Source organism: Clinocottus analis, unplaced genomic scaffold (assembly GCF_023055335.1).
Source record: "Clinocottus analis isolate CAN_PGR_092001 unplaced genomic scaffold, fCliAna1.0.p SCAF_14, whole genome shotgun sequence".
Taxonomy (NCBI): domain Eukaryota; kingdom Metazoa; phylum Chordata; class Actinopteri; order Perciformes; family Cottidae; genus Clinocottus; species Clinocottus analis.
Window position 1 is genome coordinate 4512562 of NW_027175865.1, and position 18707 is coordinate 4531268.

At 43.2% G+C, this 18707-nt stretch overlaps 3 protein-coding genes across 3 annotated transcripts; 2 read left to right on the forward strand and 1 right to left on the reverse strand.

The window, feature by feature from the left end:
* The first annotated feature begins 304 nt into the window (after nt 1–304).
* On the forward strand, nt 305–9055 carry rad21b (RAD21 cohesin complex component b). The gene is made up of 14 exons (XM_068576401.1): nt 305–393; nt 1666–1857; nt 2103–2232; nt 2580–2679; nt 3381–3487; nt 3926–4135; nt 4559–4702; nt 4811–4939; nt 5217–5440; nt 5531–5678; nt 6054–6199; nt 6313–6495; nt 6604–6684; nt 7196–9055. The coding sequence occupies exons 2-14, from the start codon at nt 1714–1716 to the stop codon at nt 7385–7387; spliced, it is 1938 nt and encodes a 645-aa protein (XP_068432502.1). The 5' UTR covers nt 305–393; nt 1666–1713; the 3' UTR covers nt 7388–9055.
* On the reverse strand, nt 8362–10530 carry utp23 (UTP23 small subunit processome component). Its single transcript, XM_068576402.1, has 3 exons — nt 10067–10530; nt 9807–9981; nt 8362–9605 (listed from the first exon to the last, which is right to left on the reverse strand). Exons 1-3 carry the CDS (start codon nt 10252–10254, stop codon nt 9207–9209), a joined length of 762 nt encoding a protein of 253 aa, XP_068432503.1. The 5' UTR covers nt 10255–10530; the 3' UTR covers nt 8362–9206.
* A 669-nt stretch (nt 10531–11199) lies between these two features.
* Nucleotides 11200–18629, forward strand: rnf5 (ring finger protein 5). The gene is made up of 6 exons (XM_068576403.1): nt 11200–11565; nt 15043–15061; nt 15757–15869; nt 15966–16023; nt 16156–16267; nt 16596–18629. The coding sequence occupies exons 1-6, from the start codon at nt 11351–11353 to the stop codon at nt 16712–16714; spliced, it is 636 nt and encodes a 211-aa protein (XP_068432504.1). The 5' UTR covers nt 11200–11350; the 3' UTR covers nt 16715–18629.
* The last annotated feature ends 78 nt before the right edge of the window (nt 18630–18707 follow it).

Sequence of the window (18707 nt, forward strand, 5' to 3'; positions counted from 1 at the left end):
ATAATGAAGTTGTAACTTCTCTGAGAAAAACAATAATAAGAAAGCTCAGAAAATATAATACACGCTAGACTTTCTGAGCTCACTTGTTAATTCTGTGCTTATCTCTGAAGTGAGCCATTCACAATGCTGCTGAGGGTGCAGAGGTAGAGCCCTCCCTCCCATCCCTCTCTCTCATCAGCACCACTCTGCATCCTACTGAGGTTTTTTAAACGTCCAATCCATCAGTCCGAGGAGAGAGGAGGGAGGGGAGGACAGGAGGGGGGGGGGGGGTGCAAGAGAGGACGCCATCTTGTTTGTTTTAGTCGGAGGAGGGGTGGGAAGAAATCCACCAGCACCCGCAGCAGCTGCAGCACCACGGCCAGCAAGACGGGAGAAGCACGACGCGGCGAGCGGGTGAGTCATTACGGTGCACGCGAGAGGCGACGAGTGTCGGTGTCAACAACAACAACAACAACAACAACAACGAGAACACGCACGCACGCGCGCTCACACGCACACTGGCTATCCGCCCGTCCGCATCATCACCTGTTGTGGTACGCGGGGAGGAAGAGGAGGAGGAAGAGAAGGAGGAAGAGGAGGAGGGGGGCGTCCGCGCTCAATGCGGTTTCATGTAACTAACGTGTCGTCTCCTTTGAGTGACAGTCACTGTGAATTAGAATAAATCCAACATCCTGTGCTGGACGCTGGTGATGCTCTCATGTGTGTGTTTGCGGTTGCCGTAGTTCCGGTGCTGCAGGTGAGGCTGCTCACTGTCACCTGACAGCCGGACCCACGTTAAAACCTCACGATCAGTCCAACGTGGACTTGATAAGCACCAGAGGACGAACACAAACAAACAAAAAGACACGTGATGATGCAGTGTGATAACCCTATCAAGCGTGTTACTATAGTAGTGGTGTTTCATTCAGTCATCACACAATACAATGAGTATGACTGCAGGGGATCGAAGGCACAATGTTTATATATTTATATTAAGTAACCCTCAAGACAATTAGAATATATATATATATATATAAATATATATATATATACATATATATATATATATATATATATATATATATATATATATATATATATTTGAGTCACAATTGTAACCCTCAAAAATATCTTCACAAACCATTCAATCAAATTGTGTGCTTATAGTAACCATCCTTATTCGTGATATACGTACAACTCGTACGTACAAGAATGTTGAATTTATAAAGGTTTTGTAGGTGGACCTCCACGCCATAAGATATGGAAGGAAGTACTCTTCTTACTTAATTACTTAGTCTTTCGACAACTGTTTCTTCTGGTAAGATGGAACAACACTAACTTCATTACTGGCTGCTGGTTACCTTCGTCCATAACAATACATCAGCTAGTTGATTGTTGGTGAACATCAGTCAACACATCGCGGGGCGACGCGCTCCTGATTGGGGTGCGTTTCCGTTCCAGTCGATGGTTTATGAAAAAGCATGAATCAATCAGCTTGCACCTTTGAACTGCTGTCACTTCTCCTACTGAGCACGGAAACACATTCCTGCAGCTTCAAGAGCACGCTTTCAAAACGCTTCAAGACCGAACAATTCATTCATCTTTTTCTGCCGTCATCCTTTGTTTACCTATTTAGTGATGGGATTTTTCTAATCATGCAGTATTTTTGGTTTCCCCTCCTTGCAGGCCTCCCTCCCTATCCCCTTTCCCTGGTGGTGAGAAGGCGCCGGGACGATGTTTTACGCCCACTTTGTCCTCAGCAAACGTGGGCCGCTGGCCAAGATCTGGCTGGCGGCCCACTGGGACAAGAAGCTGACCAAGGCGCACGTGTTTGAGTGCAATCTGGAGAGCAGCGTGGAGAGCATCATCTCACCCAAGGTCATTTCTCAGGGTCTTCACTAGTTTCATGTGTTGATAACTAGTCCTGCGACACCTGCAAGGTTCATGTGTTCATGGGACCTGATTGATATTTCAAGCCCTGGTATCATTATCAGAGGGTTGTATGTAAGACAGATGCTAGTATAGGGGCAGTTTGGACTATTGAAACATATAAAAAGTTGCAGATTTATTATACAGTATCGTCACAGATCATTCATGCATCTCATTTCTCATTATTTTTGCAGGTGAAAATGGCTTTGCGGACTTCAGGGCATCTGCTGCTGGGGGTGGTGAGGATCTACCACAGGAAGGCCAAGTACCTGCTGGCCGATTGTAACGAGGCCTTCATCAAAATCAAGATGGCGTTTCGACCAGGTGGGAGACAGACTGCAGCTTAAAAGCTAAATAAAACCATCAGCAGTAGCTGAGTGCTTACCTCTCGTGGTCCATATTACATGCAGTCAGTCAGAAATTGAAGTCCCTTGAAAAAAAGAAGAAATGTAGTTAATTCTATCATCATCTGCTACATAAGCAAAACATATACTTGAATGAATAATTGTGTCCATCTCTTCTAAGTCTTCTGTACTTTTCCACTGATCTTGAGAGCTTTTTTTCCAAACTGCTGGCTTTCACATCCATAATATTGTACTAAGCCGGGTTCATCCCTGCCACTCGAGTGACGTCGCACGCTGTAACTCTCCTCCTTCGTCGTGTCGTTCCAGGCGTGGTAGATCTTCCGGAGGAGAACAGGGAAGCAGCCTACAACGCCATCACGCTGCCCGAGGAGTTCCACGACTTTGACCAGCCGCTGCCAGACCTCGAGTGAGTCCTCTTGTCGATCCACCGCTTCCACTGAGAGCAGTAGGTAGAGATTAAAGGAGCGAAATTGAACCCTTCCAGCGGCGGTGAACAAAAGCTAAATGTTTTATTTTATTTCATCCATTTGTATGATGTCATTAGGTAGCCGACGTAACACAGGTACAGGGTTTTCTTTCATCCTGGAAACCGATTGACCCATTTCCCATTTGAGTCTTTCAGAGCTCCCAAAGAACTGAAAACTGATTTGAATATTCTATAATTTCCAAACATGTTAGAGATGATGTCATCAGTTCCAGCCAATCAAGTTTTAAATCACACTGCCACTCAACTAAATATGAAGTGCAGAGCGGATGAGGGAAAGTGGAAACAGGTGGGGAAGGAGGCCAGGTGATGGGAATGGTTGAAAGAGGTTACTACAGTGGCTGGATGTGAGCGTCAGGTGACTGGGGGAGGTGGAAAAGTGCCTGGAGAGAGCGACAGAGAGGCAGCATGGGACAGCAGAGACATGATGGGGGAGCGGGATATATGTTCTATTATATTCAGACTGTAAAGTTGAATATTTAAAAGAACTTCATCACAAAAAAAATGCTATTCCAGAAGCACATTTCATCTTTGTTTGCACTGCCTGCAGACATATTACATTTGAAGACAAGTGCTGTAAACTCATGACGAGCGTTGAATTGACTGTGGTGTGTTTTCCGCAGTGAGATTGACATTGCTCAGCAGTTCAACTTGAACCAAAGCAGAGTGGAGGAGATCACCATGAGGGAGGAGGTGGGCAACCTCAACCTGCTGCAGGACAATGACTTCGGTGGGCATCTATTTTGAAGTCCCCTTTTTTAAACACTCAAAGGGACAGTGTGTAGCATTTACGGGGATCTGTGGGCAGATAATACAATATGAATAAGTGTGTTTTCTTAAGTGCGTAATGACCTGAAAATAAGTATTACTGTGTTTTTGGTTCCTTGGAACGAGACGGAGTCCGCTGTGTTTCAGCACCACGTTTCTACCGTAGCCCAGAATGGACAAACACTGGCTCGATATCAGGCCACCATAGTTCTCTTACACGCTTGGCACAGGCGATAGGTTTCAGTTAGTTGCAATCTGCGACATGACCTCTAAATGTCGCTAACTCCTACATGCCCCTTTAATGTACATTTCTTTATTAGTTGACAGCATGACTTCCTCCATTCGCCCACATTCCTCTCTACGTATAAAGTGAAAAAACACTCACATTTCTGTCGCGCAGCTGACTTTGGTATGGACGACCGGGAGATGATGCGGGAGGAGAGCGCGTTCGCGGTGGACATCATGGGCGTGTCGGCTTCCAACCTGCTGCTGGAGGCTGATGGTGTCGCCAACGCGATGGCTGACAAGTCCAACCACCTGGAGTACGATGACCAGTACAAGGACGACTTCGGAGACAATCCCATGGAGAGCACTGAGGAAGGCATGCTCGGTAAGTCAATAGTAAAGGCGCCCGACAGTGAGAGCGAAATGTTAGCGTTCTGAACCAGTGTGTTTTGAAATGTAAGTCATGGGAAAAGACGTTTAACTGAAAGCATAAATACAGTTTTCATCTGATTTCTATTTTACCACATCTGTAAGTGATAGATGTTTATCCACATGTGTGTTTTATTGCCTTCCTGTTGTTTTGTTGTGGAGCGATTGTTATGTACTAGACGCTAGAAACGATTAGAAATTATTATTTTATGGCCCTTAAAATGAGCTTTTTGTAAAATGCCATGAAAGATAGCCCCCTTTTGTCAACGTGCATATTTGAAATGTGACTATACATACGGGCCATCAATCAAAGCGAATTATCTTAATAATAGCGACAGCAACATAAGTAATAAATGAATGACCTCACCTCTCTGTGAAGTGGACAAGCTGCTGAGCAACGAGGACGGAGACGGCATCTTTGACGACCCTCCTGACGACCCTCCTGCCATCGCAGAGAGCGCGATGATGCCTCAGGACCACGGAGGAGACGACGACGACGACGACGACTTCGATGCTCTCTCAGGTCAGTTCTCACACGTGAGCCTCTGCGGTGGAGCCGTGTTCCTTTACTTGGCAATCACTTTGGTTCCATACAGTTGAGATGACATGCGACATGGTTGTGTGTTGTCAGCGGGAGCCCCAGATAGTCCAGACTCAGACCCAACAAAGCCCCTACCGGCCATGGCAGACCAGGCAGAGCAGACCACCCTGGTTCACAACGAGGAAGAAACCTTCGCGCTGGAGCCGATCGACATCACAGGTAGTGCAGCCGGGTTTAAGAGACAGATTTAACGTTTCTTGATGACTGAAGCTTTGTGCTTCAGTCTAAATTTTCTTTACAGTTTCGGGTCATTTTCAAATTCTCTTTCCATGAACAGGACCACATGTCCAGCATAGCACCATACCAGATCGCATTTGTGGCATGAGGATACAAAAATCAGAGACTAGCAGCAGATAGAAAGAGCTAACGACATCATGAAGATGATTCAATTGTATTATACAAATATATTCATCTTCGTTTCCCTATGACTGTGCAGTAAAGGAGACCAAGGCGAAGCGTAAGAGGAAGCTGATAGTGGACAGCGTTAAGGAGTTGGACAGTAAAACCATCCGTGCACAGCTGTCTGATTACTCTGACATTGTCACCACCCTGGACCTGGCACCTCCCACCAAGAAGCTGATGATGTGGAAGGAGACGGGGGGAGTCGAGAAGCTTTTCTCCCTCCCCGCTCAGCCTCTCTGGAACGGCAGGTTGCTGAAGGTAAAGAACCCCAGATAATATTGTACAGCGTAGCATGATCGTCAAACACTGCATCTTTCAGGTTCTGCCGTCTCTGCTTTCTCACACCAGATGTTCACAAGGTGTCTGACACCACTGGTGCCAGACGAGCTGAGGAAGAGGAGGAAAGGTGGAGAGGCTGACAGTCTGGATGAGTTCCTCAAGGATCTGGAGAACCCGGAGGTGCCCAGAGAGGAAACAGCAGGACACCAGCACATGGGTATGAAAATGGCTGTTTGTGGACATTTACGCTTGAGTGTGTCATGACTCAAACTGTTGAATGTTAGTTGTTTATGGCTTGGTATGATAGTAGGATTTGAAATCATTTTTGAGCTCATGTTTTTTCCTCCAATGGTAATTTTTGTGGCAGACTAGACCAGTTAGCACAACGTATTTTTAGAGAGTTTTCAACTGACCTTGAGTAATTGATTCTCCCTTCAGAGAGAAAATTGCTTGTGAATCAATACAATGAATCATCAATACAAATATTCTCAGTGACAATGAACTGAAACATTAAACATTGCTAGACACACAAAAAAAAAGTCCATGCACAGTTTTTCTAACATACACAGTTTGTCCCAATGTTCCCTTCCAGACCAGACCCTCATGGAAGAGAGCAGTGTTCTGCAGACTTCCGCCGTGGAAGGCAGCAGGACGACGCTGGACGAGTCCGTCATGCCTCCTCCGTCCCCCCAACGTGGCCTCAAACGCAAAGTCCAGGACACAGAACCCGCCCTGCCTGTGAGTACAGAGGTCCACTAGTAGTGTCTGTATATACTGAAATAGATGCACTCACGAGACTTTCCAAAATGTAATGTCAGGACTGCAAAAACTCTGTATCTTCTTCCCTCTAGATGGGAACATTGGACCAGCAGCAGCAGCAGCAGCAGCCGCAGGAGTCCATGAATGTGTCCCAGCAGCTGGAGGCCTCCAGCGTGGATCTGCCCCCAGAGGAAACCATCAGCCAGATGATAGAGTTGGACCTGCTCGAAGACAAGGACAAGAAGAAGAACGACGACGACGACTCTGATGACGAGGCGAGATAGACGTTCACAAAATCTTGATTTTTTTTTTTTTGTGTGGAGGACGCGGAACATTCACTATAAAATAGGTATCCTTAGTGTTTGTAACTGTGTTTCCTGCAGGAGGAGGAGGTGCCCGGAGACCAGGACCAGGAGGAGAGGAGGTGGAACAAAAGGACCCAGCAGATGCTCCATGGCCTCCAGGTGTGTATTTGTTCACAGCAAATTGGAAGAATATGATGACGTCTTATTGCTACCACTTAGAGTTTATGTTTCCAACTACTTCAAAATGGTCACATCTTAATATATTTGATATCTCAAATATATTTTTTTGTATTGACTAAATGTTGCCCATATGAAAAACGCTGCTTATGTTAAATGTTGGTTTTCCTTTCATTAAGCATTTAGAGAAATCCAGTTATTTATATGGAGGCAGAAAGACATTTCCAATGTTTTTAGCAGGTTATTTTGGTAAATTACAGATTTTCTTTTTGTAGAAAATCTATATTAGTAAAATATTGAATACAAATAAATATAAATATGTTTTCGTTTATGTTTTATAAATGTATGAAACATAAAAGGAGTAAGATATTACACAAAACTAGGGATGACACGACAAACAAACATAACGTAACATAAAAAAACGTACAAATAATTCAAACATAATTTCACATAACTTTCCCTCTCCGATTCCCTGCGTCTCCTCTTTCCACAGAGGGTGATGGACAAAACCGGCGCCCAGTCGGTCGGCCTGCTGGATCTGTGCAGGAACAACAACAAGAAACAGGCGGCCGCTAAGTTCTACAGCTTCCTGGTTCTGAAGAAGCAGCAGGCGGTGGAGCTCGTCCAGGAGGAGCCTTACAGCGACATCATCGCTACGCCCGGACCTCGCTTCCACAGCATCTAGAGAAACACAACTTTCAAGTTACAAAAAGGGAGAAAAAAAATAACAAAACAAAAAAAATCTTCTGTATATTTTGCACACAACAGTTTGTGTCTTTTAGTTTTTATTTATTTACTCATTCAAGTTTGTTGACTTTGTTTTGTGTATGATGTGGAGATTAATCTTCTGTCTGCCAATATTTTAATATCAATCAGTAGTGGGAGGAGAGAGGTCTGAAAAACATGGTTGAACTATAATGAGCTTTCTTCCTTTTAAAATACCGCAGTAAGGTTTGATACTCCAAATGGGCACTTTTCCTATTATTTTTTATTCATTATTTATTGCATTTTTTATTATCAAGATTCACTTTATAGCTAAGTTTGTAGCAAGTAAACAAAATCAGCACACCTAATACCTTTCTTTTTAGTTTGGAGTTGCTTTCTACTGTGTTTTTTCAAGCAGATGTCACTGACTTTCCTCTAGAAGCCGTTGCACTAGCATATTTAAAGGAACAGTACGCTCGCTGTGGGAGCGATAACTCAGTCAAACATGCTACCTGGAGTTGCATCGGTCCCACCCCTGCAGGAAAAAAAGTTCTCATATACACTGACATTAGCCGAATAGAGCATGCACTATATCTAGTCTGCCAGAGGACATTTAAACAGTTACTATGGTAGTGATTTGCAGACTCAACCAGAAATGAACCATCTGTTTGTCAGGATTAGCTCGCAATCAACTAACTGGAGAGGAGCACTTTAGACTCCAAGTTGTCATTTTTGCAAATGCATTGCTTGCATTGTCGACTGTTTGCACAAAACTATAGATGTTTCTCAAACACGTACTTAAAATACTTCAGTTTCTACCTATAGATGTTGTAAACATCAGTGGTCTGCCATAGTTGCATGCCCTGTTCTGAAAAAAATGGTTAGAGTTGGATTGCTACAGAAATTAGTGTTTTTATTACCATGTTGCTCTTTTATTCTTAAGAAGACTTGAAGTTCGTGAAATATTGTATTTATTTAGTGTCCCTTTTATATATAATCATATAGTTACAAGTGGGTGACATACAGTAATGTAGAACTCCTGCCAGTGTTAATCAAATAGATACTTATTCAATATGAAGTTATTGATGAAGAGAATTATGTAATTATTTATAAAGCAAACAGATTTTTAAATCTAAAGAATGGCCTGATAACACAATCAAGTGAAGTCTGAATGGACATTTGTTATGAACTTTGTCATTTGGACTGTAAACTCATCATACGAAAAAATACTGTTTAACACAGGTTGAAGTTAGCCGACATTTTAAAAAAAATCATAATCACACAGCGTACAGTAAAAACAAGCAGACCACCAAGTCATAGTGATCACACTCCTTGTGCTTCTGCAATGACAGCTGAATGTGTTGTTTTTGATATCCACTTCCATATGAAAATGATATGGAGATTCCTTAACCGATATAATTGGCTTCCCGTTGTAATGTCCGAGTGCTTCTTATATTCTAAACTATGTGCCTGTAAACCTGCCTTTTTATTTTGTATAAAAGCCAAGACAAATCTTCCCTTCTCAAAAATATTGCTATGTTCCTGATCAGTTTCAGTTCTATGCCTGTAAGCCCTGAGTCCTGGAAACTGTTGCAACATTTTTTCAAAATAAAACAAATACTATGAGCAGTATTTTAAAATTGCATTGTGTTTGTTAAACAAATGGTTTATTTGATGCCGTAACGTCGGGAAAAAAAAATCAGAACAGAGTGCAATCAGGTCAGATTGGGACCGTGGACATCTTAAAATAACATTTAGGCAAGAAATAAATTGGCTGAAGTCTTTGTCTTCCTGCTGTACTATGCATTCGGAACCGCAGGAGCAGACGCGCCTCCTCCCTCCGTCCTTTGCTTCTTGTGTCTAACTCTTTTCCTCTTCGCCCCCTCCTCTGCCTTCTTCTTAGGCGGTGTCGGCCCACTTTTCTTTTTCTTCTTCAGGCAGCTCAGAGGGTTGGGATTGCTCCGCTTCCTCTTCCTCTTCTTTCCTCGCCGCTCTCCATCCTTCTGGGCGATGCCCTGCTCCTCCTTCAGGCTGCTGATGCTCTGCTGCTGGGCCGGGCTGACCAGCTCTCCCAGCTGGACGGCGCGGACGTGGTCGAGGGACGCCTGGCAGGGCTTGTCCAGCACGATGGTGTTGAGGATGATGTACAGCAAAGGGACGCCTGGGATCTTCTTCAGGCCTGCCGTCAATGAGTGATCCTGGGGAGCAGACACATCAAATACAGTAGATTTGAGAGAGGGGATTCCAAAGATATACTTAAGTTTGTATGTCCCTAATAAACTGACAACTAATGAGGTGCCTAGTTTAATATCCCAGTTGGAGTAACCACTAAGACATTGTTATTCCTCATTTAATTTCCCTCTGTGTGGTGTCTGTGCGACCGGTCTCATTATATTTACCTGTGTAGCAACAAAGTAGTGGTGAGGATTGGTCTCCCCGAGCATGGACAGCAGACACTCTGAAGCTGGGACGGGGTCCTTGAAGTGTGGACAATTCCTCGTCTGAAACCTCTGCAGGATGATTTTGGCTCCATACAGGTCTTTCCCCAGAGTCTCCAGTTCCTTCAGTGCACAGCTGAGAGGAGAGAGGAGATACCGGCATGTTAGACTGTGCCATGTCAGTCATACCATGGGTAACGCTGTGTAGATCTATCACTCACCTTGTAGTGCACAGCTGCACCTCTCCCATCAGGTATTTGGGCATCTGCTCTTTGATCTGAATCTTGTTTTTCAAAGCCGCCTGACAAAAAGTCCCATCGAAGAGGATCTGAAAGGGTTCCCTGAAGCTGAAGTTGTATTTGTAGAAACTCAAGGTTTTCTTGGCTATTTTCTGTCGCTTGAGCCCCATGCTGACTGCGCGGTGAAGACGGAATAATGTCTAGTTGTTGACGTCAACGTTAAAATGTCCGTTAAGGTTAAAGATGATTTTTCCCTCGGTTACATTGACTTGTCTACCGGATTTCTTTCAAATACATTTTGAAACTATCACTTTCGGCTACTTACGCATGGCCGTTTCTACTGTACACAACACGCTTGCAGTGCCTGCTTCTCATGATTCCGGGCGGAAACAAGATACACGACAATAGTTCCGGTGTTGGCCCCATGTCTTCATGCAACTCAGACGTTTACGATACGATAACAGATTTGAAATCTAGTTTATGAACGTTTAGAGTCAATGTTTTAATGAACTCAGAAGTCTGTAGATTTGATTACACGTAATACACCCCTTATTTCAACAAAATTCGCCATTAAATACATGAATGAAATTCATGCTGCAAATATGAGCTGGTAACGGTAATTGCATTATTAGATCTGTAGAAAAATAATGTATTATTAGCCGATAATTGACATTTAAAAAGTAGTACAAAAATAATTTGTCTGTGTATGCATTTTGGAAGTTATTTCAGAATTTGATGGCTAAAAAGTGATTCCATGCTCAATGTCTTGCGATGGACAACAATTAGAAATGCATTTGAAATTTGTTTACATGTGAAGTACATGTTGGTATTTAAAAGGGTCACATTACATGGACGTTATTTGGGTAAAAAAAAACAACACTTTCCTATGACACAATATTTATATAAAATAGAATCACTACAACTCTTTGAAAAAGTTTCATAACAGCCATGTGATTGCAGTTATATTAATATCAATTAGATAGAAAAAAAAACACAAGATAAAACACCCTAACCTAATAATTACTACCATTATTATTAATAATATTAGGGGCGTGTGTCTTCATTCGCCCCGCCCCTCGTTTGTGTTTTTCCCGGAAGCGGAAGTCCTCCTTCAAGGAGAGCGACAGCAGCAGCAGCCCATAATATATCCATGCATCAGCTTCGGTCCGGTGACACTTGTCGTCGCCAGACAGCTAACTATAGCACGGGTCGGGCCCGGTTGGGTTGGACTGGTACGCTACCTTTCTCACTTGTGCACTAAATATTATGGCGGCCGCGGATCCCCGGTCCTCGAGTGACGGCGGGCCGGCCAGCAGAGGAGGATTCCCGGCCGGGGAGAGCAGCAACGACCGCGACGGGCCGGGCGGCGGCGGAAGCAGCGGGGACGGCGAACCGGAGCGGGACCGGGCCACCTTCGAGTGCAACATTTGTTTGGACACTGCCAGGGACGCTGTCATCAGTATGTGCGGCCACTTGTTCTGGTACGAAACGAGGCGGGGGGAGGGGGTAGTTTTAGATGTGTGGAGGTGGTTGTTGTTTTTGTTACCGTTCAGCCCACCAGACTGGTGTGTAGCTTTCCGTCTGTGCGGCCTCCGTTTGCGTCACTTTGATGCATTTCACGGGGAAACGCGCTTTTAACAGTCTTTCGATGACAAGGGCGGAGATTGCTTGTTTGCTTGCGGGGTTTGTCCGCCGTCTTTGCTGGACTGATGAGTGACGCCGTCCTCATGTCTCGGATAGAGGCTGGTCACTCATTACAGTTGCACATTACACATGAGACCTGCCCTGATCTTGTGAGGAGTTAAGTGGCTCAGCTTGATCATACGGGTTGATGTAGGTCAGAGGTCAAAATTTACACACTCCCTCTGAGACACACATTAACTTTCTAGGTAAAACTGGTGATCATTTGCTGCTTTCAGATCAGGTCCACTCTCGGCCATTTACAGCAGTCCATTCCATTAAGTCTGTTGGTAAATATAATTAAAATACTTTCCCACAATGTTCTTTCAGTACGCAATTAAATTAAGATGAAAATGACTAAGCCACTGGCCCAGGAACTTGTATGCTTTGCAATTGAATCTTTGACCAATCCATTGAGACAGTGTATGAACCAATGTTTGTGATTTATAGACATCATTGTCACTGATGGGACACATGTCAGACAATAAGTGATTGCAGTAGAGGAATGCCAAAGATGCAGCATGTTTGAGGTCATTTAGAAACTATATAGTTTGCCTACCTGAGAGCACCCATAATGTCCCGTACATATGTCAGATCAATCAAAAAATGAAAATTAAGTGTAATCCAAGTTAGTACTTTAACTAGGAGTCCCTTCTCATACCTCAGTTTTAAAATCCAGAGTTGTGCAAGACTCAACCTTTACACTTACAAGCACACAGTGGCGAGTTTAAAAAGGCGGTGATTGACGGCCATGCTTGCTTTCAGGCCGAGGCTAATGTAAGATTAGAGCCAAGAGCTTGGGAATGGAGGTCAAACCTAAAGGACATTTTATTATCAGTAGTAAAAGTCATGACACATGTATAACTTCATTTTCTTATTGTGTTTTAGCCCAATGCAATGGTTTATAGAGAAAATTTGCAGCAAAAAAACAAAGCCATTTAAAAGTCAATGAGGAACACTTTTGTGTTATCGGTATACGCCAAGCGGTTTTAAATGATCCGTTTGGGTTTGCGTGTGTTTTGGAAATAGGCGTTTTGAGTGTCAGGAAGTAGGCAGTAGGATGGTACTACTGTACATTAAATACAGTGATCTGATCAGTGTCGACGAGCAGAGAAACCTGCTGGGAGATGCACCACAGAAGCTCACAAAATGTGTTCAGCCGCCTAAGATCATATACACATAGCTTGACTTGGTCATATAGAGCAGTATATGTATGGTATAAAGACATTGGTGGTAACAAGTGCACACAGCCTGAGGCCTTTTATCAGTGCAGGAACCTTAATATTGTCTAATCTTTTGCTGTCATTTTCTTTGATATTTAATCATCGAAATTTGCCATGGTTACATTTGCGGTTGCATTGAAGCTCCTGCGTTCGGGGAGCTGATGCAACTTAGTTGCCATGTTACCCCCTTCTGTGCAATGTGATGAAACTATCGGCAAGGAAGGTGTTGACATTGGATCACCTGCTGGAACTTAAGATTAACATTGTGACTCAATATCATATACATAGTCTTTATTTCTATTGGAACGTTTAACAATAAAAGCAGTCTGTCACATGGCCTACATTTTTGTACTTTTGATGACCTCATCGTGTTAACACACAACCATCCGTCTATTCAGCTTGGCCACAGATCTAATGATATGGCCTGGAGAGGGGAGGGGGGTAACTTATGTTGGGACCAGGCAGGCTAGTCCCATTAATTGCCATCCTTCATGTTTAGACTTGGTTGAGTAACAAGAGTTACAAAACACTCCAGCTTCTCATTTAGGAGTGTTCGCTGCTTTTCTTTGTCATACATGACAATTAACTCATCTTTTAAGTGTGCACTCGTAGTTGGATGAAAATTAAAATCGGTTGTTGTCATTGTAAGATGAATGGCTTACTTTTTTTTTTACCCCAAAACATGTAGGACAGTGGTTGCATGCAGCCAGAATCCTGCAGTCTGTAAACGCACGATTTAAGATCAGAGAGGAGCTACTCGACGAGCCATGCCCGGCTTATGTTCTTATTTTAATTTAACGTTATGAAAATGACACTTTAACGGCTCTAGTAGAGGGGGGATGGGGTCACTGAATGGAGTCTGTGTGTACGCTCTGCAGTCGGCTTCCCTTAATGGACATTTGAGCCTCTTATTAGAAATTATAAAGTAATTTTCAGGCCACGAGTGTTCGGCTGTATGTGTGGCCACATGGTAAATCGCTCTTGAATGGGTTGTTGTGCTAACTTTGTTCAGCAGTTTGGAGCCACAGGAATGCTCAGCAGCGACCTGGTAGCCGCCGGTGTTACATTTAATACTGTACACTCAAGTGTGTGTGTGTGTGTGTGTGTGTGTGTGTGTGTGTGTGTGTTTGCTCTATGGTTTGTTTGAGGCAATTTGTTTTTGCATGTTCGGTAGTTATGAAATACTAAAAATGTGTTAAACACGTCTGGCCTGTTCCCCTGCATAATCAGAGTGGCTTTGCTGTTAATTTATCTCACAAGGAATCAACAAAAGCATTTCTAAAGACACTCAGATATGCTTTTTTACAGAAGAAAAAAATTAAACCCATAGAAGTCAGTTTCCTGCTACACACCGTATGAGGTCTGCTCACCTCGTGGGAACGCTAAACTTAGAAATGCAAGGTCTCCGTCATGGCAACGCTCTAATTAACTGAGGTCTGAGGGCAAAACAAGACTCATTTATTCACGTTTAATTAATGATGCAGGTTTAAGTTATCGAGACATCATACTCGTACATGAAAGTTAAACATGTTATACGGTCGTTCATCTGTTATCCTCAGCATCTACAAACCGCAAATCTTTCCTTTTTGGGCTTTCAGTTGGAGTGGTACTTTGATGCAACTGTATTTAGTTTTTGATCTCCATTTCTTCATACAATTTCATTTGTGTGAGTAGTACCGAGTTGTAAATGATGTAAGACGTAGAAATAATCACCGGTGCGGCGTTTTCCCTCCAACCTGCATCCTGCGCTCCCACAATGCAGCAGCGGGTCGCACTGGCCAGCAGCTGCACAGGCAAGACTGCTGACAACAGGTGGAGCCAATCAATACTAACGATGGGGACGAGTTCAATCAGCTGCCTCGTTAGTAACGGGTTGTTCTGGCCAGGTGGGCTTAACAAAAACAGAGTTTACCATCCCATCGAGGTTGATTGATACATATGATTTGCATTATATAAATATATTTTTATTGGCTCCAAAGTCTAACAGTCCTTTTTAAGAGAACAGCTCAATTTTGAGAATACACATTAATCTTTTGATTGTTTTTGTCTCCGCAGCTGGCCCTGTCTTCATCAAGTGAGTATTTTCTCTATTATGTCACTCTTTTTAAAAATATATATATATATAAATATAATACTTGTTACTCTCAGGTCTTTTCAATACTCTGACTGATCAGGCTTCTACTTTTATTCAATCATAGAACATTTGGCTCACTCAGCACGCAGAAATGTTGAACATTTATTGTTTCCAGATTCTTAAATGTGAGGATTTTCTTTTCATCCAGTCTGTGGGGTTTTCGTTGGTCGGTAAAAATGTCTTGGTGAGGTTTGTACCGGCCCACACACACTCCTCACTCCAGGTCTCTAACCAGACACAGGAAGTGAAAACACCTCTGTGCGCTTAGCTGTTGCTGAAAGGGCTCCTTTAACTCCAGCTCCTTCGAGTTAACCCAAACGTAAGTGGCGTGTATTTTGTAACACCTCAGCGTGGACACTAAACCTGTCGGTTGACCCGGTGCAGATTAAGTGTGCTTATGCACTTAATGCCCCTGTTTACAGCAGCTTTCTCTCCGCCACGCTGAAAGTTGCTCTGTGTCGCGGCATAAGCGCGCCTTATATATTACAAGTCAGGATTTAAAAAAATGATTACGGCCATGTGTGGAAATGTACTTAATGTTGATCTCTTGAAGTTGAACTGAACCCAGTATTTATCAGATTTTTGTTGAACAAATATTTTAGACACTTTTTTTCTTCCCCTGTTGCTCCTCTCAGTGGTTGGAGACGCGACCCAGCAGGCAGCAGTGTCCTGTGTGTAAAGCGGGCATCAGCAGAGAGAAAGTCATCCCGCTGTACGGCAGAGGGAGCTCCAGCCAAGAGGACCCCCGGTACGCATCCTCTGTGTGAACGCATTGTCTGTTTATAGCCGCACGGTTCCCTTTTTATGATTATGGACATGTGTGTTTGTGTGTGTGGTTGTTTAGGTTGAAAACTCCACCACGGCCTCCGGGACAGAGAACGGAGCCAGAGGGTCGAGGCGGGGTGAGTCTGTTCACTCCCACCGATTCTTTTTTTTAAACTTTTTTTTTTTTTAAAGCGCATATTTACACCATTTCCTTTTATGTTTGTCCTCTTTTGAACTGGATCTGTGTTTTTTCTTCTTCTCCCTGTCAGATGTTTCAGGGTTTCGGGGACACTGGCTTTCACATGTCTTTCGGCATCGGAGCATTTCCTTTCGGCTTCTTCACCACAGTCTTCAACGCCAACGACCCCTTTAACCGGGCAGGTAAAGACCAGTACATGAAGGTCTCCTACTAAAGCTGAATTCAGCCATGTCAATAAATAAATGCAATAAATTGTAATACTTAATGAATAATTGGTTAGACAGTGAAACCCAATTCAACTTGCATTCTACTCTTAGTAAAGTCTTTAAAATCCCAAATTTAACTTGGTGAGCACAAACCCTGTGGTTTGATGATTTTGGTGAGTGAGTAAAAAAAAAAAAAAAGCAGCTCCGTCTTAACACATCTGTTGTCTTCAGTCGACAGGATTAGCGTGCTAACGCACCCTCACCTGTCATTAACCTGTCGCACACGTCTCTCCCTCCATGTCAGACCAGTATGCAGGGGATCCACAAGGCAACAGTAACCTCAACAATGGCAATAACAACTGGCAAGACTCCCTCTTTCTGTTCGTGGCCATCTTCTTCTTCTTCTGGCTCCTGAGCGTGTGATGGAGACCTGAAGGGACGGACGGATGGACGTGTGGATTGGGGAGCGCAAAAAACAATAATAATAATTTAAATAATTTTAAAAAACCTCTCGCACACTAAACTCAAGCCAGGGACACACACACTCGTTTTACATTTCCTAGCAGGTACTAACTTGGGAGCGAGCGTAGCATTGTTTGATCCCCAAAACAAGAAATACAGTATATACACATTACATAAACTAATATTTGGATTTCTCCTCCTGGCAAAGGCAGATTGCCTTTTTAGGGTTCTCAGCCTCACCCACATGCTTCGTTGATTTTGTTTATGCAACAAACACTGGAAAGTTGTGGCGCGTGAATCGCAAATGAAGTCCTGTTGGCACTGTAGATAAATGCACACAGAAAAACATCTGTTGGGGTTCAGAGACAGTATTAGGCGATAGGAGGTGACTAATGTTTTTTTCTTTTTCAAGAGGTGGGTTGAGGTTAAGGGGCTTTCACATTCCTCTTGGTTTATTCCTTCAATGGCAAGAGTGAGGCACATTGTGGAAAGTTTGAGTTTAAAAACAGGGAAGAGAGGGAGGGGTATGAGAACGTGGTTGTTGCAATAGCAACTTTACCTTTTCCCCTCAAAGGCCAAAGAGTCGTGGATCAGTCATGAGCGATTTTGGCGGGGGTAGTTGAAAAACATTATCAAATGATGTTCCTGTTTACAGTTTCGTCCTGAATTGAACAAGCACTCCCAGAAATTGCGACATAGCACAGGTGGATGCATTTTTTAAATATATCTATAGATATACACATGTCTTAACAAAACCTGCCATTGCACTGTGAAGTAATTTGTAGGAGCTGTCCTAAAGATGGAAGCACGTGCTGGTGTTTAACAACTCGTTGTATCCTTCCTCACAAAGCTGTGCAAACACGGGTGGGTGAACCGTTAAAGGGCCCGTTTGGGAGATTTTTTTCCGAGTCGATGCCGTGTGAGGAGAGTCCTTTCAATTAGTCGTGGAGGTGAAAAGGTCGGCACAGTGAGAATTCACAGGAAAGAACTTTGTCACGGTTGTTTTGTGTTTGTTATTTTCCCTGACTGTATGTGTCAGTGTGTCCGAGTGAGTGTGTAAACATTATATATTTGTATATATGAATATTGTAAAAGCTGTTTTTACGTGTTTTCAGAGTGGATGACTAGCCACAGATGGCTAAAAGGATAAAAATAGGCCTCAAGATGCTTTTGTAAAGCGAGACGTTATCTTCCTGGTTTTTCACGAATTTCCTCCCTTGACTCAAAAGTTGTGCAGCTCCTAATTAACTCCTAATAAATAACTTCTGCCAACCTCTCCCATTACGTTAAATGAATGCTATGAGCGCAAAGTTGGTCCTTACCTGCTTATGTTATTTAATATGAGGATATCTGCTCTCTTCTGGCTGACAAAGTACGTGGTGCAGTGTCCCTTTTTATTGTACAAACTTTTAGAAGCAAAGCGACTCAACGTTATAGTGACACATGTTCATGTTAATATTTGACAATTAAGCTGGCGAGAAGTGATTCTTTTACTGTTTTCTAAAGCTAAACCTCCAGACTCTCCATCTGTCTAAAGCGAGAAAAGGCTTCATAGGACTTTTTCAGAACTAGACGGTAGTACTCCCCAACACCTGTAGGCACATATCGATGTGTAAAACCATCAGACTAGAAGTAATGACCCGGGTGTTTGGCTCACACCAGGTCAGAAACGACACTGACTGAGATCCTCTGTGGGATGGAGGGATGGCGGCTGGAGCGTTACATTTCTTGCATACTTGTCTGTTCAAGCTACACTTTGTATTATAAAGCTTATGCGACACTAAAACAAGTGACGGAAGTCACGATTCGACAGACTAAAATTGGAGCCGTTTTGCAAAACCAAATGACGTAGGAGATTAAAACTTCATGAAAACATCGACTTGTTTTGTGTCATCACTTTCTGCTGTTATGTGTAAAGACATGGGGACTGTGGATCTGTTCATGTAATCTAAGA